This window comes from Lolium rigidum, chromosome 6 (genome assembly GCF_022539505.1).
Source record: "Lolium rigidum isolate FL_2022 chromosome 6, APGP_CSIRO_Lrig_0.1, whole genome shotgun sequence".
In the NCBI taxonomy this organism is placed as follows: Eukaryota; Viridiplantae; Streptophyta; class Magnoliopsida; order Poales; family Poaceae; genus Lolium; species Lolium rigidum.
In genome coordinates, this window is record NC_061513.1 from 354,733,204 (window position 1) to 354,758,508 (window position 25,305).

At 39.8% G+C, this 25,305-nt stretch overlaps 2 protein-coding genes across 2 annotated transcripts; both read left to right on the forward strand.

Moving 5' to 3' along the window:
* Positions 1-782: 782 nt before the first annotated feature.
* Positions 783-4,292, forward strand: LOC124664988 (dihydrolipoyllysine-residue succinyltransferase component of 2-oxoglutarate dehydrogenase complex 1, mitochondrial-like). The gene is made up of 10 exons (XM_047202389.1): positions 783-852; positions 1,881-1,908; positions 2,440-2,538; positions 3,127-3,187; positions 3,263-3,320; positions 3,403-3,442; positions 3,576-3,643; positions 3,734-3,808; positions 3,905-3,960; positions 4,058-4,292. The coding sequence occupies exons 1-10, from the start codon at positions 783-785 to the stop codon at positions 4,118-4,120; spliced, it is 618 nt and encodes a 205-aa protein (XP_047058345.1). The 3' UTR covers positions 4,121-4,292.
* Positions 4,293-4,358: 66 nt separating this feature from the next.
* Positions 4,359-25,298, forward strand: LOC124664989. The gene is made up of 11 exons (XM_047202390.1): positions 4,359-4,634; positions 5,280-5,624; positions 20,442-20,500; positions 23,423-23,479; positions 23,573-23,740; positions 23,832-23,966; positions 24,245-24,326; positions 24,404-24,502; positions 24,598-24,668; positions 24,744-24,809; positions 24,915-25,298. Exons 1-10 carry the CDS (start codon positions 4,554-4,556, stop codon positions 24,769-24,771), a joined length of 1,125 nt encoding a protein of 374 aa, XP_047058346.1. The 5' UTR covers positions 4,359-4,553; the 3' UTR covers positions 24,772-24,809; positions 24,915-25,298.
* Positions 25,299-25,305: the final 7 nt, after the last annotated feature.

The window sequence follows — 25,305 nt, forward strand, 5'->3', positions numbered from 1 at the left end:
GAGGGGGCCACACAGTAGGGCGGCGCGCCCCCCTCCTGGGCCACGCCGGCCTAGTGTCACTACAAGAAATCTGCCATAATATGACGTTTTTTTATGACTAGAAATCAAAATGTCATAGCTTTATGACGTTCCTAGATTTGACCATCGTTGGCTATTGAAGGGGGCAAAACCTTAGAAAATAGTGACGTTCTGAGGCAAAAACGTCGTTAGCTACTTAAACGAAAACGTCATAATCTAACCGGGATGGATTACGACGTTCTAGTGCAGCCTATTGCGACGAAACAAGATCGTCGTTAGGCTTTTCGCGTAATTGAGGCTGTGAGTTGGCTGCCATGTCATCACTTTTACTCAGACATTTGGGACCTACCTCGTATCAATTTTCGCCTACGTGGCCTATTTTTTCGTCTCCCGCCTCAATCCCATCGCTGAAAGTTTGTATTGGGCGTATAAGAGAAGAGGGAAGTTTTCATCGAGCGGGATATGTGCGCGCCGAATCGAAATTTTCAGATCCCATCGCGACTGACTTAACCCTAATTCCCCTTTCGTTCCCCGCCGCCACCCATCGCCAAACCAACTCCACCGCCAGCTCCACGCCTCCGCGGACCTCCAGGAGGACATCCACGCCGCCGCCCGCTGCATCGACCCGACGGCGACGCCCCCGCCGAGCTCGACAGCACCACCCGCGGCGACGAGGCCACGGCCAAGCCGCTCCTCTCCCCGCCCACTTCCCGGTTCTCTTTTGGCTTCGGCTAGGGCGCAGGCGAGGGTCGGCGGCGGTCGCAATGGCGTCCGACGGGCGCGTGGAGCGGATCGCCTCCACCATCCGCGTCATCCCCGACTTCCCCAAGCCAGGTGGGTCCCCTCCCCCCCCTCTCTACAACCCTAGGCTGTTCGCTTGCCCGCTCGCTTAGGTCCGATCTGGTCGGTGCTCACTGGCGGCGGCGGCGGGTTGCGATCTATGTCGGGAGTCCCTGTAGCAGCATACAATGTTTCGTTCTGTCACTGTCCTACCCACCAGGGTTTCGCAGAGACAGAGTAGCTGCGGGTCGACGCTGGTGTGGTGTATTGACTTGTATTGACTTGTCTGGACTTAAGATCAATTTTCATAAGAGTGAGATTTTCTGTTTTGGAAAGGCGAAGGATGTGGAGAACCAATATAAGCAAATCCTTGGTTGTGAAGCTGGTTCTCTCCCCTTTCGTTACCTGGGGATCCCGGTCCATTATAGAAAACTTCTCAATAGGGAATGGAATCCAGTAGAGAACCGCTTTGAACGAAAGTTGGGTTGCTGGCAAGGCAAGCTACTCTCATACGGAGATAGACTTGTACTTATTAATTCCGTCTTAACTAGTCTACCGATGTTTATGTTATCTTTTCTTGAAATACCTAAAGGGGTAAAGAAAAGATTAGACTTCTACAGGTCAAGGTTTTTTTGGCAAAATGATGAGCATAGGCGTAAATATCGGCTGACTAGGTGGAACATTATTTGCCGACCTAAAGATCAAGGGGGTCTCGGGGTGGAGGTGTTAGATCTCAAAAACAAATGCCTACTCAGTAAGTGGCTGTTTAAACTCTTAAATGAGGATGGAGTATGGCAGGAGTTGCTGCATAATAAATATCTCCGGACTAAAACGCTGTCACAAGTGACAACAAAACCCACTGATTCTCCTTTTTGGAAGGGGCTCATGGGAGTTAAGGATGATTTTTTCTCTCGTGACTCTTTCAAAGTTGGTAATGGCCAAAATACACGCTTTTGGGAGGACATATGGTTAGGTGACCAACCGCTAGCTAAGCAATACCCTTCGTTGTATAACATTGTCCGCCGGAGAAACGTTCTGGTTTCAGATGTTCTAACGAGTAATCCTCTGAATATTGAATTCAGGAGAACTTTATCTACTGATAAATGGGAGGTTTGGTTACTACTACTTCAACGTCTAATCAGGGTTAACTTGACGGAAGACCCGGATGTTTTTGTCTGGAAATTAACTACCAATGGTGTTTTTTCGGTCAAATCGATGTACATAGACATGATGAATGGTCATACGGTTTTTTTGCGTAAATATCTTTGGAAAATAAAGGTACCGCTGAAGGTTAAGATTTTCATGTGGTTCCTTTATAAAAAAGTAATACTCACAAAAGATAATCTCGCCAAAAGAAATTGAAATGGGTGTAAGAATTGTGTTTTCTGTGGCTCTAATGAAACCATAAACCACTTATTTTTCGATTGTCCCTTCGCAAAGCTAATCTGGAGAACAATTCAGTATACTTTTAATATCCCTCCACCGGCCAATGTTACAAATATGTTTGGAAATTGGCTAAATGGTGTTGATAAAATATCTAAAGCACAGATTCGAACGGGTATTTGTGCTTTGATGTGGGCTATATGGAATTGCCGCAATGATATTGTCTTTAACAGAAGCTCAAATGCTAAATTTTTACAGGTTATCCGCATGGTTACACACTGGATCCACGAATGGTCATACCTACTACCGGAGGCTCAGCGTGCGCATATGGATTCTGGATGCAGCCGTCTGGAGACGGTTGCTCGGGATATCTACAACCAGGGTGGCTGGCAGCCTATTAAGAGATTGCAACTTGCATAATTATATTTCCTTTTTATTTTCCGTTGGTTAAGTTTTACGTACACCTTATGTGTCTCTTGAGTTGTATAACTTCTGAATATTAAATAATGCAATAAAACAACCGTGTGCATCTATTGATGCAGAGGCTGGAGCGATACTCCCATTTCTAAAAAAATAAAGGGCAGTAGTAGATGTAAGCTAAATCGTACTGCTGCCAGTACCGAATTATTTTCTATCATCGGGTGTTGGCTTAGAAAATGAGGTGAATCGTGAAGTGCATAAGCGAGCATGGCCTAGTTCAAAAACTAGCTAAAGTGTGTCGCTGCATATTGCTGCTGTGGTAGATGGAGTAGCTAAGTAAAGGCCTGTACATTGTTGTGGCGAACCAGTATTCAGTACACGCAGGATGTGCCAATTGTCACTTCCACCAGAAGTAACTGCTTATACAGGCACCTAGGCAGACTAGTCCGGTTCTCTTTTGTAGAACAAACAAATAAATTGCCTCTGTAGGTTTAGACCACCTGCTGCTTATCATCACTGTTTCAGGCAGCGAATAAAACACTTAGTTGGTCGCTCTGTTTTCAATGGGCAGCTTTGTGTACAAGATGTTATGTTGTATTTTGTACATATATTGCTTCCTTATGTTATCTTCCCTTGCTCACCATTCCAATTTTACTTGCAGACACTGGGCCTCCTGAGGAGCCATACACATGTCAGGAACTACAGCAGTCAGCTTTCAGGTTATTTACCTAAACAAGTGCTATTTCGATTTTGACCACTGGTTCGCTACCAACATCTCTAATATCTTTGTACTCTCCGCAGGTCTTATTCCAGCTGGTCCCCAAAGCTCAAAGCTGACAAGGTAACTAGCTAACCATGTACTTAATTGTATTCCGTGGACTTCATTGTTTATTCTTGTAATTCCAGACGTTATAAGATGTTTTGACCTGTTGATACATGCACTAATGGCTAATGTTTGCTATTAAATTTGGTAGAAGGCACTATTACTTCCCAAATGCCTCTCCTTACCAACCCTGGAGTAGGTCATTTGCATCAGACAGTGGTAATGAAAGCAGACTTCTAGGTTATGTTTCAGAGCTGCAAAACTGCTTCTGGTGTTGCGCTAATTGAGTCTTGTTGTTTCTTCTTGTAGGAGAAAAGTTTGAAGCTGTTGTACCTTTCATGGGTGAATCTGTATCTGATGGAACTCTTGCTACCTTCTTAAAGAGTATGCTCTCCTCTCTCTCTCTCTCTCTGTGTGTGTGTGTGGGTCTGCTGTGCTGTGTGAAGCTCATTCATATTCTCCTGTTAACTCTTCATACAGAACCCGGTGACAGAGTTGAGGCTGATGAGGCCATAGCTCAGATTGAAACTGATAAGGTATTGCTGTCTCTTGATCACTTCTGATTCTCCTCTCTCTATATGTCAAAGTGAGTGCGTGTAGAATTAAACATACTTTTTTCCTTCTGTATTCCAGGTCACCATTGATGTTTCTAGTCCTGAAGCTGGTGTTCTTGAAACGTATGGAACCCCAAACTGACCCTTATGCAAAGTTTGTGTCTTTTGATTAAAAGATGTGATTAAACTTCAAATGTGGATTTCCAAGGATGAAGAACAATGTTTATTTGCTTATCTGGATGCCAGTAACATTCTGTACCTTTTTCTACACTGGCAACGAATTCATGAGTTTTATTACAGGAACAGATTAGAGTATTACTAGGCTGTAGTTACTGATTTGCTTGTGCAAATCTTCTGATGATTATGCTTTTTCCTGAAGCATTTATTGGAGTACTCCAATTGGCACACCATCTTAGATAATGTTGTTCCATTGATGTAGTCTCATATTCAGAAAGTTAAACTTTTTTTTAAGTGCCACTTCTATCTGCACTAATATGCCACTTGTTAGTTCCAGTAAATTAATCAGGTATTGAAAGTTTAAGTATTGTACTACACGAGCAAAACTAATCACAAGGATGACAGCAGCTGGGCGACAGCATCTCCCGCATCAGGGACAGCAAGAAGGTCTCCCAGGCATGGAGGACCGGACTCTTCGGGTATGCTTCCTCCCAACTATCTTGCAGTAGTCAATGCCAATCTTGCTTCGAGCTGCAATTTGCAATCTAAGCTTTAGTACTGAAATTGCTACCGATAATATTCATTATTCTAGTTCTAGAACAAAGTTTAATGTGTTTACAACCTCAGATCTTATTTGGTCAATTACCGTATATAGATATAAGATGTATCCATGGTAACAAAACGTGTCCTAGTTTGATGGTCTTTTTTGTATCTACAGTTTGCATTTACTTCTTTGAATTATGCTCTTCTAAATTCAAGTACTTTGTCTCATGGTAGGCTGGTAGCAATCGTGTTATGTGACTTGAGTGGATTTACTTCTTTGAATTATGCTCTTCTAAACTCAAGTACTTTGTCTCATGGTAGGCTGGTAGCAATGGTGTTCTGTGACATGAGTGGATTTCAATTCAGCTTACTCTAGGTATTCTTATTCTAGTTCAGGAGACTGACGTACTAGTATCATAGATGATGTGACAATAAGTATATGTCCTATACTGGAGTATTTTTTCTGGATTGTGTTGTGTTTTCTCCCGTCACTGTGCGTTTTGTGTGTTTTGTATCAGAATATTCAGACTGGCACTACAGACTGGCACTATACTGTTCACTTGCTGCTTGTTTACTTGCAGGATCACAGCGAGGCCGTCCCCAACGCTGCCGCACCTTCCATGCTGCCGTCGACACTCCCTGCCCTCAACCCGGCCTCCGCTGCTCCCTGTGCTCGCCTCTCCGCTCTGGCCTGGGAGACCTGGTGCTCCAGATCAGGTGTGTGCGAGATGGGGATCAGGTATCTCCAGTCGATCGTGGGATCAGGTGTCTCCAGGAGAGCTCAGGTGATCTGGAACCTGAAGACAACTTGTGCAACATCATTTTCTAGCAAGATGCATGCTGGAGATCCTGAAGACAACTCTAGTGAAATTTTATGTTTATATTGTAATAACGAGCATGATCGAGTCTTATTGCTCCAAGTCACTGTGACAAAAGTTTTATGTTCGTACTAATAATGAGCTTGACTGGTTCTTGTTGCTGCAATGTAATTGATTAATTTGCTAAGTTTTATGTTCATACTAATAATGAGCTTGACTGGTTCTTATTGACTCTCGGTCCAAAACTGTAATAGGCCCAATGAAAATTGGCCCAGGCCCAGTAAGTACAGCAGCTAAAAAGGCCGTTGAAAAAAAATAAGCTAAAAAAGCTGAGGTAATTGGGCCAGTTACGGGCCAAGGCCCAACAAAGCTGAAAAAAATAATCAGAACTAATGGGCTCAGCCCACATAAGGAGCTGAATGGACCGGGCTGAATTCAGATACTGAAATTTCTAATTCGTCACAATTTTGCCATGTCGGATTGCCACGCTGGACTCGGGGGCAGGTGCCCATGACGTTTTGGGAACGTCATGCAGTCAGTGACATTTTAAAACGTCACAAAGCTCTACGATGTTTTCAAGTGAAACGTCTTAAGCACTCACTGCTGACTCCCAGCTTTCGACGTTTTGAAAGTCGTCACAATAACGTCACAAGTAGCCATCAGTGACACCTTTATTTTGTCAACTTATGGCAGATTTCTTGTAGTGTGTGTGGGGCCCTCGGGCCTCCACCTGGCTTGCCCTTCTGGCTCCGTCAATCTTCCGGAAAAATAAGATCTTTCGCATAAATTTCGAGGATTTTCCTGAAAGTTGGATTTCTGCACAAAAACAAGACACCAGAGCAATTCTGCTGAAAACAGCGTTAGTCCGTGTTAGTTGCATCCAAAATACACAAATTAGAGGCAAAACAATAGCAAAAGTGTTCGGGAAAGTAGATACGTTTTGGACGTATCAACTCCCCCTAAGCTTAGCTTATTGCTTGTCCTCAAGTAAGATTGATGCTATTATGTCTATGCTTGCGATTGATAGGACTAATGTTGATCCTAATAATGTTCCATTAGCTTCATTGGTTGCCCAAGAAGAACATGTTGATGTAAACTTCATTAAAAATAATAATTTCAACAACAATGCTTATCGGAATAATTCTAGTAATAACTATAGGCCATATCCTTATAATAATGGTAACGGTTATGCTAATTCTTACGGGAATTCTTACAACAATAATAGGAATACACCCCTGGACTTGAAGCTATGCTTAAAGAATTTATTAGTACACAAACTCGCCTTTAACAAATGCGTTGAGGAAAAGCTCAATAAAATTGATATTCTTGCTTCTAAGGTTGATAGTCTTGCTTCGATGTTGATCTTTTGAAATCGAAAGTTATGCCTAATAGGGATATTGAAAATAAAATTGTTACTACAGCAAATGCCATCCAAGTTAGAATTAATGAGAATATAAGATTAATGGCTGAGCTGCGTGCTAGGTGGGATAGAGAAGAAAATGAAAAACTAGCTAAAGAGGAAAATGTAGCTAAAGTTTGGACTATTACCACCACTAGCAATGCTAATGATTCACATGTTGCTGCACCTCCTACTATCAATGGTAAAATAATTGGTGTTGGCAATGCTTCTACTCCTAGTGCAAAGCGCGCAAAATTACTGAAGCTGCTAAAGCTGCTGAAGCTGCTTGTGATAAAGCTGCTGAAATTTTTTCCAACCTTGGGGATGATAATCCCATTGCTTTAGATTGTAATGATTTAGATTTTGATGATTGCCACATCTCTGAAGTTATAAAGTTCTTACAAAAACTTGCTAAGAGTCCCAATGCTAGTGCTATAAACTTGGCTTTCACAAAACATATTACAAATGCTCTCATAAAAGCTAGAGAAGAGAAACTAAAACTTGAAACTTCTATTCCTAGAAAGCTAGAGGATGGTTGGGAGCCCATCATTAAAATGAGGGTCAAAGATTTTGATTGTAATGCTTTATGTGATCTTGGTGCAAGTATTTACGTTATGCCTAAAAAAGTCTATGATATGCTTGACTTGCCACCATTGAAAAATTGTTATCTGGATGTTAATCTCAGCGATAATGCTAAAAAGAAACCTTTGGGGAGAGTTGATAATGTTCATATTATGGTTAACAATAACCTTGTCCCCGTTGATTTTGTTGTCTTGGATATTGAATGCAATGCATCTTGCCCCATTATATTGGGAAGACCTTTTCTTCGAACCGTTGGTGCTACTATTGATATGAAGGAAGGTAATATTAAATATCAATTTCCTCTCAAGAAAGGTATGGAACACTTCCCTAGAAAGAGAATGAAGTTACCTTATGATTCTATTATTAGAACAAATTATGATGTTGATGCTTCATCTCTAGATGTTACTTGATATACACTTTCTGCGCCTAGCTGAAAGGCGTTAAAGAAAAGCGCTTATGGGAGACAACCCATGTTTTTACTACAGTATTTTTGTTTTATATTTGAGTCTTGGAAGTTGTTTACTACTGTAGCAACCTCTCCTTATCTTAGTTTTGAGTTTTGTTGTGCCAAGTAAAGTCTTTGATAGTAAAGTAAGTACTAGATTTGGATTCTATGCGCGAGTTCCAGATTTCTTTCTTTGTCACGAATCTGGGTCTACCTCTCTGTAGGTAGCTCAGAAAATTAAGCCAATTTACGTGCATGATCCTCAGATATGTACGCAACTTTCATTCAATTTGAGCATTTTCATTTGAGCAAGTCTGGTGGCCTAATAAAATCCATCTTTACGGACTGTTCTGTTTTGACAGATTCTGCCTTTTATTTCGCATTGCCTCTTTTGCTATGTTGGATGAATTTCTTTGATCCATTAATGTCCAGTAGCTTTATGCAATGTCCAGAAGTGTTAAGAATGATTGTGTCACCTCTGAACATGTGAATTTTTATTGTGCACTAACCCTCTAATGAGTTGTTTCGAGTTTGGTGTGGAGGAAGTTTTCAAGGATCAAGAGAGGAGTATGATGCAATATGATCAAGGAGAGTGAAAGCTCTAAGCTTGGGGATGCCCCGGTGGTTCACCCCTGCATATTCTAAGAAGACTCAAGCGTCTAAGCTTGGGGATGCCCAAGGCATCCCTTTCTTCATCGACAACATTATCAGGTTCCTCCCCTGAAACTATATTTTTATTCCGTCACATCTTATGCACTTTGCTTGGAGCGTCGGTTTGTTTTTGTTTTTTGTTTTGTTTGAATAAAATGGATCCTAGCATTCACTTTGTGGGAGAGAGACACGCTCCGCTGTAGCATATGGACAAGTATGTCCTTAGGCTCTACTCATAGTATTCATGGCGAAGTTTCTTCTTCGTTAAATTGTTATATGGTTGGAATTGGAAAATGCTACATGTAGTAATTCTAAAATGTCTTGGATAATTTGATACTTGGCAATTGTTGTGCTCATGTTTAAGCTCTTGCATCATATACTTTGCACCCATTAATGAAGAAACACTTAGAGCTTGCTAATTTGGTTTGCATATTTGGTTTCTCTAGAGTCTAGATAACATCTAGTATTGAGTTTTGAACAACAAGGAAGACGGTGTAGAGTCTTATAATGTTTACAATATGTCTTTTATGTGAGTTTTGCTGCACCGTTCATCCTTGTGTTTGTTTCAAATAACCTTGCTAGCCTAAACCTTGTATCGAGAGGGAATACTTCTCATGCATCCAAAATACTTGAGCCAACCACTATGCCATTTGTGTCCACCATACCTACCTACTACATGGTATTTATCAGCCATTCCAAAGTAAATTGCTTGAGTGCTACCTTTAAAATTCCATCATTCACCTTTGCAATATATAGCTCATGGGACAAATAGCTTAAAAACTATTGTGGTATTGAATATGTACTTATGCACTTTATCTCTTATTAAGTTGCTTGTTGTGCGATAACCATACTTACAGGGACGCCATCAACTATTCTTTGTTGAATATCATGTGAGTTGCTATGCATGTCCGTCTTGTCGCGAAGTAAGAGAGATCTACCACCTTAATGGTTGGAGCATGCATATTGTTAGAGAAGAACATTGGGCCGCTAACTAAAGCCATGAATCATGGTGGAAGTTTCGGTTTTGGACACCGATGTCTACGTTCCCCCTCCTTTCCTGTAGACGAGTGTTGGGCCTCCAAGAGCGAGAGGTTTGTAGAACAGCGACAAGTTTTCCCTTAAGTGGATCACCCAAGGTTTATCGAACTCGGGGAGGAAGAGGTCAAAGATATCCCTCTCATGCAACCCCGCAACCACAAAGCAAGAAGTCTCTTGTGTCCCCAACACACCTAATAGGTGCACTAGTTCGGCGAAGAGATAGTGAAATACAGTGTGGTATGAATAAGTAGTAGCAACGGTGCCGAGAAAACAGCTTGCTGGCGTGTAGTTGATGGTGGTAGTATTGCGAAGCAGTAGTAACGCAGTAGAAACAAGAACAAGCGAGTAGTATCTCAAGCAGTATTTAGGAACAAGGCCTAGGGATTACACTTTCACTAGTGGACACTCTCAACATTGATCACATAACGAGAATAGATAAATGCATACTCTACACTTTTGTTGGATGATGAACACATTGCGTAGGATTACACGAACCCTCAATGCCGGAGTTAACAAGCTCCACAATAATGCTCATGTTTTAGTAACCTTTAGTGTAAGATAGATCAACAGACTAAACCAAGTACTAGCATAGCATGCACACTGTAACCTTCATGCATATGTAGGAGAATAGATCACATCAATATTATCATAGCAATAGTTAACTTCGCAATCTACAAGAGATCATGATCATAGCATAAACCAAGTACTAACACGGTGCACACTCTGTCACGCTTACACACGTGCGAGGAGGAATAGAACTACTTTAATAACTTTGCTAGAGTAGCACATAGATAGTAGTGATACAAACTCATGTGAATCTCAATCATGTAAAGCAGTCTCATGAGATTATTGTATTGAGGTACATGGGAGAGAGATGAACCACATAGCTACGGTACAAGCCCTCAACCTCGATGGAGAACTACTCCCTCCTCATGGGAGCAGACGGCGGTGATGAAGATGGCGGTGGAGATGGCAGCGGTGTCGATGGAGAAGCCTTCCGGGGCACTTCCCCGCTCCGGCAGGGTGCCAGAACAGAGACTCCTGTCCCCCAGATCTTGGCTTCGCGATGGCGGCGGCTCTGGAAGGTTTTCCGTCTCGTGGTTTTTTCTATCAGGGGTTTCGCGACGGAGGCTTTATATAGGCGAAGAGGCGGCGCGGGAGGGTCGAAGGGGTGGCCACACCATATGGCGGCGCGGCCAGGGCCTGGGCCGCCGCCCTGGTCCGGGGGCCCGGTGCCCCCCCTACGGTCCTTCTCGGGTGTTCCGGATGCTTCCGGTGAAAATAGGAACCTGGGTCTTGCGTTTCGTCCAATTCCGAGAATATTTCGTTACTAGGATTTACCGAAACCAAAAACAGCGAGAAAACGAGAGCCGGCACTTCGGCATCTTGTTAATAGGTTAGTTCCGAGAAAATGCACGAATATGACATAAAGTGTGCATAAAACATGTAGATAACATCAATAATATGGCATAGAACATAAGAAATTATCGATACGTCGAGACGTATCAAGCATCCCCAAGCTTAGTTCTCGCTCGTCCTGAGCAGTGTAAAACGATAACAAAGATAATTTCTGAAGTGATATGCCATCATAACCTTGATCATACTATTTGTAAACATATGTAGTGGATGCAGCGATCAAAACAATGGTAATGACATGCAGTAAACAAGTGAATCATAAAGCAAAGACTTTTCATGAATAGTACTTCAAGACAAGTATTAATAAGTCTTGCATAAGAGTTAACTCATAAAGCAATAAATCAAAGTAAAGGCATTGAAGCACTTTGCCTGACGCAGTTTCCACAACAGAACCCATATCGTCGGGTTAGGCCCATAGGCGACGAAAAATACCCCTTAGCGGACGATTTTGAGACGTTGTCTATCAGAACTTTTCTTGTAGTGTATGTAGGAATCAATGCACAGTTCACACAAGTGTTTGCTTCTTGAGGTGGAGAGAGATAGGTGAACTGACTCAACATAAAAGTAAAAGAAAGGTCCTTCGCAGAGGAAAAGCATTGATTGCTATATTTGTGCTAGAGCTTTTATTTTGAAAACATGAAACAATTTTGTCAACGGTAGTAATAAAGCATATGAGTTATGTAAATTATATCTTACAAGTTGCAAGCCTCATGCATAGTATACTAATAGTGCCCACACCTTGTCCTAATTAGCTTGGACTACCGGGATCATCGCAATACACATGTTTTAACCAAGTGTCACAATGGGGTACCTCCATGCCGCCTGTACAAAGGTCTAAGGAGAAAGCTCGCATTTTGGATTTCTCGCTTTTGATTATTCTCAACTTAGACATCCATACCGGGACAACATGGACAACGAGATAATGGACCCCTCTTTAATGCATAAGCATGTGGCAACAATTAGTGTTCTCATATGAGATTGAGGATATATGTCCAAAACTGAAACTTCCACCATGAATCATGGCTTTAGTTAGCGGCCCAATGTTCTTCTCTAACAATATGCATGCTCCAACCATTAAGGTGGTAGATCTCTCTTACTTCAGACAAGACGGACATGCATAGCAACTCACATGATATTCAACAAAGAGTAGTTGATGGCGTCCCCATAAGCATGGTTATCGCACGACAAGCAACTTAATAAGAGATAAAGTGCATAAGTACATATTCAATACCACAATAGTTTTTAAGCTATTTGTCCCATGAGCTATATATTGCAAAGGTGAATGATGGAAATTTTAAAGGTAGCACTCAAGAAATTTACTTTGGAATGGCGGAGAAATACCATGTAGTAGTTAGGTATGGTGGACACAAATGGCATAGTGGTTGGCTCAAGGATTTTGGATGCATGAGAAGTATTCCCTCTCGATACAAGGTTTAGGCTAGCAAGGTTATTTGAAACAAACACAAGGATGAACCGGTGCAGAAAAACTCACATAAAAGACATATTGTAAACATTATAAGACTCTACACCGTCTTCCTTGTTGTTCAAAACTCAATACTAGAAATTATCTAGACTTTAGAGAGACCAAATATGCAAACCGAATTTAGCAAGCTCTAGGTGTTTCTTCATTAATGGGTGCAAAGTATATGATGCAAGAGCTTAAACATGAGCACAACAATGCCAAGTATCAAATTATTCAAGACATTTTAGAATTACTACATGTAGCATTTCCCAATTCCAACCATATAACAATTTAACGAAGAAGATTCAACCTTCGCCATGAATACTATGAGTAAAGCCTAAGGACATACTTGTCCATATGCAACAGCGGAGCGTGTCTCTCTCCCACACAATGAATGCTAGGATCCATTTTATTCAAACAAAACAAAAACAAAAACAAACCGACGCTCCAAGCAAAGTACATAAGATGTGACGGAATAAAAATATAGTTTCAGGGGAGGAACCCGATAATGTTGTCGATGAAGAAGGGGATGCCTTGGGCATCCCCAAGCTTAGACGCTTGAGTCTTCTTAAAATATGCAGGGGTGAACCACCGGGGCATCCCCAAGCTTAGAGCTTTCACTCTCCTTGATCATATTGCATCATTCTCCTCTCTTGATCCTTGAAAACTTCCTCCACACCAAACTCGAAACAACTCATTAGAGGGTTAGTGTACAATAAAAATTAACATGTTCAGAGGTGACACAATCATTCTTAACACTTCTGGACATTTCATAAAGCTACTGGACATTAATGGATCAAAGAAATTCATCCAACATAGCAAAAGAGGCAATGCGAAATAAAAGGCAGAATCTGTCAAAACAGAACAGTCCGTAAAGATGGATTTTATTGAGGCACCAGAATTTCTCAAATGAAAATGCCCAAATTGAATGAAAGTTGCGTACATATCTGAGGATCACGCACGTAAATTGGCATAATTTTCTGAGCTACCTACAGGGAGGCAGGTCGAAATTCGTGACAGCAAAGAAATCTGAAACTGCGCAGTAATCCAAATCTAGTATTCACTTTACTATCAAAGACTTTACTTGGCACAACAAAGCACAAAACTAAGATAAGGAGAGGTTGCTACAGTAGTAAACAACTTCCAAGACGCAAATTCAAAACAAAAATACTGTAGTAAAAATATGGGTTGTCTCCCATAAGCGCTTTTCTTTAACGCCTTTCAGCTAGGCGCAGAAAGTGTGTATCAAGTGTTATCGAGAGATGATGCATTGACATCATAAGCTCCCCCATCTGTAGTGGTACTAAGGGCTTTGTCAATTTTAGGCCTATAATAATATTTTTTTGGTTTAGGCACTTTAGAGACATACATAAACTTTTGCTCCTTACCCACATAAGCTTTCTCTCTAAACTTTATAGATGAAAAGGTTGAACCCAATGTTCACATAGCCTCTTCAAGTTCACTAATCCTTTGGGTTTGATTATCATGGTTAGCACAAGATTCTAAGATGGTGATTCTCTCATTCATTCCACCTAGAGATTTATCAAGTTTATCAGTGCTATCAAGTAGTGCTCCCAAAGTAGTATCAATACTTGGAAGGTTTTGCTCTATGGTTCCCAACTTTTTCATGACATCTTCAAGAGAGGTTTCAATTTTAACTTCATTAACAGGTGGTGTTCCAAATAAACTCTCAATAATGCAACTAGCTTCTAAAGCAGGAGCGCCTAGGAAGTTACCTCTGCGAGACAATCAAGAACATACCTATTCCAGCTAGAGATACCAACATAAAAATTCCTGAGTAGGATAGTGGTGGAGTGTTTCTTAGTGCACCTATTATGGGCATCAATAATTCTATACCAATCATCTTTTAAACATTCTCCCCCTTGTTGCTTAAACGAACGAACTTCAACTTCAGGATTACTCATTTTAGCAGTAGTAAATAAAGCAAACTAGATAAAGTAAATGCAAGTAACTAATTTTTTTGTGTTTTTGATATAGAGTGCAAGACAATAAATAAAGTAAAGCTAGCAACTAATTTTTTTGTGTTTTGATATAACGCAGCAAAAAAAGTAGTAAGTAAAATAAAGCAAGACAAAAACAAAGTAAAGAGATTGGATTGTGGAGACTCCCCTTGCAGCGTGTCTTGATCTCCCCGGCAACGGCGCCAGAAATTTAGCTTCATGCGTGCAGTTGACACACGTCCGTTGGGAACCCCAAGAGGAAGGTGTGATGCAGACAGTAGCAACTTTTCCCTCAGAAAGAAACCAAGGTTTATCGAACCAGGAGGAGCCAAGAAGCACGTTGAAGGTTGATGGTGGCGGAATGTAATGCGGCGCAACACCAGGGATTCCGGCGCCAACGTGGAACCTGCACAACACAACCAAAGTACTTTGCCCCAACGAAACAGTGAGGTTGTCAATCTCACCGGCTTGCTGTAACAAAGGATTAATCGTATTGTGTGGAAGATGATTGTTTGCGAGAAAACAATAAAACAAGTATTGCAAGTAGATTGTATGCGATGTAAAGAATAGGACCGGGGTCCACAGTTCACTAGAGGTGTCTCTCCCATAAGATAGCATGTTGGGTGAACAAATTACGGTCGGGCAATTGACAAATAGAGAGGGCATAACAATGCACATACATGACATGATAAATATAGTGAGATTTAATTGGGCATTACGACAAAGTACATAGACCGCTATCCAAGCATGCATCTATGCCTAAAAACTCCACCTTCGAGGTTATCATCCGAACCCCTTCCAGTATTAAGTTGCAAAACAACGAGACAATTGCATTAAGTATGGTGCGTAACGTAATCAATAACTACATCATTAGACATAGCATCAATGTTTTATCCCTAGTGGCAACAAGCACATCCACAACCTTAGAACTTTTCGTCACATCGTCCCGGATTTAATGGAGGCATGAACCCACTATCGAGCATAAATACTCCCTCTTGGAGTTAAGAGTAAAAACTTGGCCGAGCCTCTACTAATAACGGAGAGCATGCAAGATCATAAACAACACATAGGTAATAACTTGATAATTAACATAACATAGTATTCTCTATCCATCGGATCCCGACAAACACAACATATAGAATTACAGATAGATGATCTTGATCATGTTAGGCAGCTCACAAGATCCGACAATGAAGCACAATGAGGAGAAGACAACCATCTAGCTACCGCTATGGACCCATAGTCCAGGGGTGAACTACTCACTCATCACTCCGGAGGCGACCATGGCGGTGAAGAGTCCTCCAGGAGATGAATCCCCTCTCCGGCAGGGTGCCGGAGGTGATCTCCAGAATCCCCCGAGATGGGATTGGCGGCGGCGTCTCAGTAAGGTTTTCCGTATCGTGGCTCTCGATGCATCGGGGTTTCGCGACGGAGGCTTTAAGTAGGCGGAAGGGCAACGCGGGGGCCACACGAGGGCCCCACACGCCGAGACCGCGCGACCTAGGGCTGGGCCGCGCCGCCCTGTTGTGGCGGCGCCTCGTGGCCCCACTTCCTTTCCCCTCGGTCTTCCGGAAGCTTCGTGGCAAAATAGGACCCCGGGCGTTGATTTCGTCCAATTCCGAGAATATTTCTTTACTAGGATTTCTGAAACCAAAAACAGCTAGAAACGAGCAATCGGCTCTTCGGCATCTTGTTAATAGGTTAGTGCCGAAAAATGCATAAATACGACATATAATGTGTATAAAACATGTAGATATCATCAATAATGTAGCATGGAACATAAGAAATTATCGACGTATCAGAAGCCCTGCCGGAGTTCTCCACCACCACCGCCACCACGCCGTCGTGCTGTCGGGATTCCGAGGAGGATCTACTACTTCCGCTGCCCGCTGGAACGGGGAGGAGGACGTCGTCTTCATCAACACCGTACGTGTGACCGAGTACGGAGGTGCTGCCCGATTGTGGCACCGTCAAGATCTTCTACGCGCTTTCGAAAGCCGCAAGTGATCGACTACAACAACAATGAGATCTAATCTCGTAGGCTTTGGAAATCTTTGAGGGTTAGTCTCATGATCTTCTCGTTGCTACCGTCTTCTAGATTGCATCTTGGCTTGTGTTTCGTTCTTGCGGTAGGAATTTTTTTGTTTTCTATGCTACGAATCCCATCACCTACAATCAATATTAGCTCTTGCAATGTTTAAGAAAGTTCTTCCAAAAATGATTGGACAATGAGAATCAATTGGCATATTAATAACAACAAAATCAGTGTGATAAGTGTAGGGTCCTATTGTAATAGGCACATCTTTTATCACTCCCATAGGAACTCTCAGAGTCTTATCAGCTAACATTATTGTCATATATGTGTCTTCAAATTCCGAATGCTCAAGTTCATCTTGAATACCATAATAAAATCTAAGGGGAATAACATTAATGGCTGTACCAATATCACAAAGTCCATAATAAGAGGATCCACCAAAAGTACAAGGTAAAATAGGTTTACCCGCACATGTGGCTTTGACCATACCTTCTACAAATTGTGAAGCTTCGGAATCGAGCTCAACTACGTTGCAGTGTGCAAACATAGCTAAGATACCTTCCTTTGTTACCTCACTTTCTTCATTTGTAGCTTCATGAGTAAGTTCCTCATTACTAACCTTTAATTCTTGTGCTTTTACTTTTCTTCCCTCCTCTTCCTTTTGTTATCAAGAAGTTGAGCTCGGATATGCCTTTCTGCTGCCATTGGGTACGGTAATGGCTCATTGTAAGGCGGCATTTTAGTGGGTACCACTTTGGGTACTTCAGCTTCAACTTGCGTTACTTCAACAACTTAAGGTGGCGGAGTATAATGGAGCCATTCTTTCTTTGGTACTTCAATGAATTCTGTAAAAGCTTGAAGAACATCCAATATCATAATATCATCAAGATTAAGTTCATTAGCCATTTCTTTTAGTTTCTCGGTGTTTTTATAAGAATTTAGACAGTCATGTTCAATTTCTATTTCTCCCTCATTTTCAAGACCAAAGCCCCATGATACTCTATTTTTATGAACTTTATCAAGACGTATCCAAGCTTGCTCGGTTGTGAGTTCCATTAAAGATCCACCGGATAAGAGGTCTAATTCTTTATTATCTTGTTATAGTCCTCCATAAAAGACATGTAAAACGGTAAATCATGATGGGGACATTTTTGAACAGTACCTTTGAACCTGAGATAGGCTCTCATTAAGCTTTCACCGCAGCGATTCTTGAAATTGGTTATATCTCTTCTTGCTTCCGCGGACTTGATTTTGGGATAAAACCGAAATATAAATTCTTTCTTAAGATTCTCCCAAGTATCTATCTTTTCTTCAGGGCAAGTTCTATACCAAGATAATGCAGTGTTGGTTAGAGATTGACTAAACAATTTAATATTAAGTTCATCATCAGTTAGTTTCTCAATTTAATTATCCAACACAACTTAGTCAAAGAATGTAAATGAGCATAAGGATCCTCATCGGGATCATCTCCTGCAAAAATCTTCTCCTTCATAAGAGCAATAAAGTGTGGATGAATAGAATATTCAATATCATTCCCATTTGGGAATTCCTTAAGACCCTCGGTTGAATCTTCTGAGATATTCAGCTGCATCAAGCTTATTCATAAGCCCAAGAGCATCCATGGTACTATCTGAAACTATCAAACAACTTTAGTAAAAACACTAATAGATAATAAACTAAGAATAAAGATCAAAAGCGCTGAGCTCCCTGGCAACATCGTCAGAAAATAACTTGATGACAGCAAGTTCACATATCAGTTGTAGCTAGTTTCGAAATAAGAGTATCGAACCACGAGGAGCTACTAGTAATGATCTTGATATCCCTTGCTACTTTCTACTAAATATTACTTAATAATTGTTTTCTAATCTCAAAATGATGAAAGGGGGTGTAGTAAATGGTTGGAGGAAAAATAAATAAAATAGTAAAACGTTATATGAAAAGGGTTGGAACTTTATAAGACAAAGTGTTCTCAGGGATTATTGGATCAACCACTAGCATTAGGACTCATGTTAATCAAGATGAAATATGATTTCAAGCATGTGGTGTGTGGGAGAGCTTCGTAATAAAATGTTCCCAGAAAGCCATCAGTCATCGCATCTCTAAATAACCACAACATCTAGCCTTCTGCGGCCACATATGGACTAGTGCTATTAAGAGGTAAACCGCATGGTCATCGATATGAGCTTTATGAATCCCTCTTATCGATGTGTCAAAGCGCCGATATGATAATGTCACTTCTCGCCGTTCGCTTTACCACACTTCAAAGAGTAGTTCCCTCTCAAGACCAATATGCAATATTACATGGTGCGCAACTTGTACTAACAAGAGAGAAAAGTAACACACATTAATACTTGAAACTATAAATCATCTTAGATTCATCTCATATGCATGTTAGGGTTTCTCCATCTCCCCAAGAACTAATAAGACTACTCACATATGGAGACAATAAAGAACATCATCATAACCTTGTGGAATGAATGAGAGGAATGGAACGAATTTGAATACAAATCCACAATAGCAATCAATATTACAACTATGGTTGGAGAATGACGGTGATGAAGGTGCAGCAGTTGATGATATGAAGGGGATGATGACTTGTCCTCTGAGGATCCACGTAGCAGCCCAGATCTTGTCTTCTCCAAAGTTCCTTCTTGAGACCTGATCTGGGGCGGTGTTTCTCGGTTTCGCGAAGCTGTGTGCGTCTGATCTCTAATCCGCCTGCGGGAGGTGAAAGTATTTGACGAGGCGGTGCTCCTGGCGGGTGGTATGAGCGGGCGGTACGGGTGGGCTCTGCCCGTACCGATGCCCGTTAAACTCCCTAGAAGTTTTCCATTAATTATCCTTTCGCTCATGTGCATTATTAAGTGCACAAATGATTTCTATCATGTCAAAATGCCAAAAATGACAGTTTTCATTGATATTTCATTATTGACTTGTTATTTTAAGATCCTGTGAGGGCAAGCATAAAAGGACGCGGTAGCGCGGTAAAATACAAAAATCCTACCACTACTTGATGATAACTTAATGAAATAGTGATGCAAAAACATGTTAAAAATTGCACTCATCATCAATTTTCCCCTAACACCTAAAGCATTTTATTATTATCGTAGGCCGCATCGGACGCAACTATAATTGGAAACAAATTGTTTTTTTCCTATTTTGTTATATATTTTGAAATTCACATCTTTAAAATATTTGTAGATATCCATAAATTCAAAGTATTTGTTCTTATATAGTTAAAATAAATTTTAATGTATTTCAAATTAATTGCTCAGGTACAAAAAGATGCTCACACATTTCATAAAATATATTCTTGTGGTTCAAAATTATTACTCATGATCATACAATTTTAAAAATAATTGTTCATGGGGTTCAATAAAAATGTTAATGTGATTCCAAATATATGTTTATGTATTATCTAAGTTTTAATATAATTTTTAAAATAAATATTGAAAAAAATATGAAAAAAGGAAAAAAGAAAAAGAAATAATAAAAAATATACAAGAAAAACATGAAAAGTATAGCAACAAAATAGAAAAGAAACTGCTAATAAGAAGAAGAAAATGGAAGTCTCACCTTTTGGGCTGGCCTGCCACATGCAGGGTATGGACGTCACTCCCTATTTTACACAACGAGCGACAAATAAACCTGCCAAGCCATTACATTCTGGTCCGACTACAACCCACTCCGCTTAGTGTTTCAAAAGACAAACAAGAGCCCACAACCCACGCGTCCAACCAAAATTAGGCGCTTCTACACACGCTTTAGACATCACTAGATACAAAACAAAGAGCGTTCTCTTCTTCACTACAAAAAAGGAAGTGAACACGGAGTGAAACCCACAACAGAGAAGCAAAGATCCCCCCTCCCATTTGACGACCACTTCCCAAATCTGAAATCAACATCGTCTCTATTTAAAGCTCCAAAGAAATCTAGACCGAGTATTGGAGATCCATTCCGGACCACGGGAGGAGCAGTCACCATGCCCCAAACCAGTAGCCGCCGCGACCCAGAGATCGTGAACCTCGACAGCGACGATGATGACAACGTCGATGGTAAGAACACGATCTATTCACTTTCCCTCTGCTTGATCTGCTCATTAGGGTGGTGGTGGTGGAGGGTTCCTCTCCTGATATTTGATCTCTGTTGATATCAGATGGAGATCTGTGGTAGGTAGATCATTACTTCGGTAGCTAGAGGGCGGAGGCTGCTCCTTTGTTATGTCCAGAGTAGATAGTTATTTATGACCCCTTTAATATTTTGCAAATCAAGTATCTTGGTGTTTTTTTTTCATTTTTGTGTTGGTTCTATCGGTTGTTTCGACCGATTGTGCTCCTTCTTTGGATTAGATAAATTATTGGAAATGGATAGGGTTTCTAGGATCAGGCCCCCTCAAATCTCCTTGTATTAGATGTCCATATAATACCTATCCTTGGAGATTGCTTAGGTAGTTGAGATTTAAGATTAATTAGTATCTATGTTTAAATCAAGAGGCAATGTTGTAGCTTCATGTGCATAAGCGTTTTTATAGTTCAGTAGCCCAGTGACCACTTAGGTGGTTTATTCATCTTTGAAGAGGTGTTTTATATATAATGAAGCATAATGGGGACTGTATTTTAATGGCTCAAATTTCCCATCTCAGGCTTCCATGGATTAACATTTTTATGTGGTTTTAATTCATGTGCCTAAATTAGTATATTCATTTGACAAAGGGAATGCATTAGTAAACAAGAAATATATATTACAATTGGCTTCTACAACAGCGTAATGTCAAGAATTATTCAATACATTAAACATACACACACCCTAAAAGACATAAGGATAAAATAAAATATAAAGGCAAAGTGAAGTAATCAACGACTTGCAACAACATAAAACAACCATCACCATTGCAACACAAGAACTGCAAACGAGGTTATCCATAGCAACTCCAAGATAAAAATGCACAAATATTGTTCTTGCTCCATTTAAGCTCCAATGTCAGACCATGAGTTTTTACCCGGAGAAAGTTTAAGAAATCTGTACTGAACGTTCAAGGTGGCTTAGGCTTGTTAACACATCTATTAGGGTGGCTAAATTATTAATACAATATCACATACATATTGTTAAAAGACATGACCATGTAGTTCTTGAATTGCTTCATATGTTACGTTGAATGCTGCATGATCTAGTTCTAGATATTTCCCCTATCTTATATGCATTCCCTATTGTAACTGAAAAGATTGCAGGCTTCTCTACTTGATTCAAAATATTCTTAGTTTGTTAATTCTTTATATTTCTGTACTAGGAAAATTACTTGTGGAAGTCATAAGAAAATCATCTCATCGATTTATCAATCAACTTGTTAATCACTGCTAAGAGTATCTCCAACGGATGATGTAGATGTAAAATAACCCTCGTTTACATCACTTAAGCCAAAAATACCTCCAACAGATGATGTAGATGTAAAAAAATGGCTCAAACTTTTTCATCGTGATGTATATTTTACACCACGCGATGCAAATACACGTCACTTGGGAGTTGATGTATCATAAAAAAAACGGGCGACAACATCATGGAATCGGGCTGAAATCACACTCCGGTCCTCCATCTCTAGGCATCCGTACTCAATCGATTCAGACTAATTTGTACTATTGAGACTAATTTGACATGTACATGTACATCTAGTTTGGGAGTAATTTGGACTAATTTAGGAATATATTTGGATTACTATTTGCAGTTTTCTAGCACCGGTGATGTAAAATACATCATCTCTCTAACTTTTTAGAGCAAAAACAGGTGATGTAAAAACCAGAAAAATAGCAAAAATAGGTGATATAGTTTTTTACATAACAAGCGATGTATTATACATCATCTGTTGGAGATGCTCTAACTTCTTTGACATCAATTCATTGACCATAAATTAGTTGGAGATGCTCTAACTTCTTTGACATCAGTTCATTGACATCTGTTGAAGATGCTCTAACTTCTTTGACATCTGTTCATTGACCATAAATTAGTGTTTTGCAAATTTCTTTCAATAATAAACACTGAACCTCTAAGTTCTTGATATTTAGTCTTCATATATATTTCCCTTGTACATTTCATAGCATCCGCTCATTATTATTTGTGCCACTATTACATATTTTATTTCATCGTAGTTTCAATTTCACCTCAAAGTTGACTTTGAAAGTCGTTTCTTGACGATTTCAAAATAGTTGGAGATAAATAGTTTTTTTTTACTTCACGTGGTTTAATATATATATATATATATATATATATATATATATATATATATATAGGATAAATACTTCCTAATCCTGGGTGTAGTTACACCCATATCTAATATACTACCATACAGAAGTATATACGATACTTTATCAGTTTGAGTATGTTCGTACACTATATCTAAGATACTCCAAACTAAGTTTAGTGAAAAAAATGCGATTGAACCCATAGTTTGCACTATATATCCAAAATACATGCATATGTATACGTAAAAAATAAGTCTACGTAAAAAAATGTACATATTGCATATAAAGTAGTATATATACTACCGAAATAATCTTATATACTTCATACTACATGTACATACTCTCCGGTATGATAGATACTCTCTAGATTATGAGAAACACGCGTGGGTGTAACTACACCCGGGTGTAGTATAAATATGTCCTATATATATATATATATATATATATATATATATATATATGTATATATATATATATACATATCTATATATGTGTGTGTGTGTGTGTGTGTGTGTGTGCAATATGTGTATCTTGATCTCATATTTGCTTTTATATTCTGAGTATAGTGTCTCAAAACAAGAAATCTCAAACAAGCGGAGCCCCAGAAGAGAAGACATCACAAATCATGAAGAATGGGTTGCATTCCTTTGAACTGCCCCCAAAGAAAAGGTTAATCCCCCAAAGAAGGAAGGAAACAAATAAAGACAAGTTGGACACTGAAATTTTTGAATTGTGCATGGAGTATGTCCATCATTTCTCTTACTTTTTTTCACTTCTTATTTTATTTTGATTACTATGTAGTTCTTATTATTTTTTCTACAACTCTATGTTTAGGGACGTTTGGTCATGCATAGATCCGGAAAAGAAGAGTGATTATGCATATTTTGATTCATTGTGGTTTAATACCTACACGAAGGAGAATGATAAATCGAATGTTCTCAGATGGATAAAAGCTAAGAAAATATTCTCAAGGCGATATGTATTTGTCCCTATCATTTGTTGGTACGTCACTCTCATTGTTATCTTGCGGAGCCTCTTATATGGTTTTCATACTATATATCACATATTCACTTCCTTGAGGCCTTGAATATAGGGGTCATTGGAACCTCCTTGTGTTGTGCAATTTTGGTGAGACAGACTACCTAGGTACTGAAAAGGGGCCACGTATGCTGCTCTTGGATTCACTTAAAACGGGCAATCTGACGTGGCTGCGAACATCCATCAACAGGTTTGATTCTTTATTTTCTCCCTTTCTAGGCCTTGAGAACTGGTATAAACATGATGATCTGGCTGATAACATGTTTAGGTTTTTTTTTGTAGCATAGCTATGTACTATGCACAAACAGTTTTTTTTTATCTATATGATCAGCCCAACAAGGAGTACAGGCCTGATATTTTTTGTGAGAAACACAGAGTATAACATAGATGCCCACATGAGCACACACACAACCATGTTTCGATAAATGTTATGATCTATATTTATCTTGTGATATTGTTGTATTTCAGATTTGTTGTTGATATTTTTAAAAATGAAGAGCGGGAAGAGTTAGAGCAGTTCGTAAGTCAAGTCGAGCTCGAGTTTCCTGAGGTACGTTTCTTAATATCTAGAAGTTTGCAATTTTTATCTGTTTTCGAAAGTTCTATCTATTTTACGCAATGTTGCAGGTGCCACAACAAAGTGGGGATGACTGTGGTATATATGTTCTTTACTTTATCTACTGTTTTCTCGTGATCGAAGAACTGGGTGAAGATTTGAGCAATCTGGTGCGTCACCCATTTCAAACTTTTATGGAATCTTCATGTTTGTGCCCTTCAAGTGTTTTACTAATTCTTTCTTCATTGGCCGATTTTATCTTAAGGATGCCTTGTTCTATCCAGAGGAGCTAGAGAACCTAGAGGACATCCGTAAGGATATACATTCGTACCGAGAGTATGTATCTCCTGCCGATATTTATTTCCTGTTTGTTAAATTGTGATCTCATTTCTGTTTGTTACTTCTCTGCAGGAAAAAGGATGCCGAAATTGCAGAGTAGGCATGGCAAGATTGCATCAAGTAAACTGTTGTAAACGGGTAATGGAGATTGGCGCTTTTGACAAAATCATTTCAGCTTGCATTCTTTCTTATATATGTTCCTTCCTCTTGTGTTAATATCGTTTTTCTCTCTTGCTTACCCAGGTGACATCATACCTTATCTACCGACAAATGAGAGTTCCATCTTCTTCCATGGAAGTTTGAGATTGTCGATACTATGTTCGTTATACAGTTTATAAATGCAGCCAAGACTCAAGACGAAGATGTAACTTCTCCAAGCAGATAATTTTAGCACCTATTCCGTAAAGCAAAATCTACAAACGTTTCCCTTCGTTTAATTTAGGCATTATGTTAAGTGCATTTGATTGATTCAGTATGCATTTCTGCGTTTCCAGTCTATAATTGCTGAATCGTGTGTGTGATGGACCGGTTGCACTTGACATGTTTTAGTTTCCCCTTCTGGATTGATATACCATTTACCATTTACTGTTATTTGCGGAACGATAGTACTATTATTGTTATTTGCCATGTGTGG

Bases quoted from the DNA above. Each gene is read 5' to 3' on its own strand.
- LOC124664989 (XM_047202390.1), top strand. From the start codon at position 4,554: ATGACAGCAGCTGGGCGACAGCATCTCCCGCATCAGGGACAGCAAGAA. The intron at 23,480-23,572 runs GTATGTCCATCA...CTCTATGTTTAG, and splicing joins ATTTTTGAATTGTGCATGGA to GGACGTTTGGTCATGCATAG. The intron at 24,669-24,743 runs GTATGTATCTCC...ACTTCTCTGCAG, and splicing joins GATATACATTCGTACCGAGA to GAAAAAGGATGCCGAAATTG.
- LOC124664988 (XM_047202389.1), top strand. From the start codon at position 783: ATGGCGTCCGACGGGCGCGTGGAGCGGATCGCCTCCACCATCCGCGTC. The intron at 3,188-3,262 runs GTTATGTTGTAT...TTTTACTTGCAG, and splicing joins GGCAGCTTTGTGTACAAGAT to ACACTGGGCCTCCTGAGGAG. The intron at 3,644-3,733 runs GTAATGAAAGCA...TTCTTCTTGTAG, and splicing joins GTCATTTGCATCAGACAGTG to GAGAAAAGTTTGAAGCTGTT.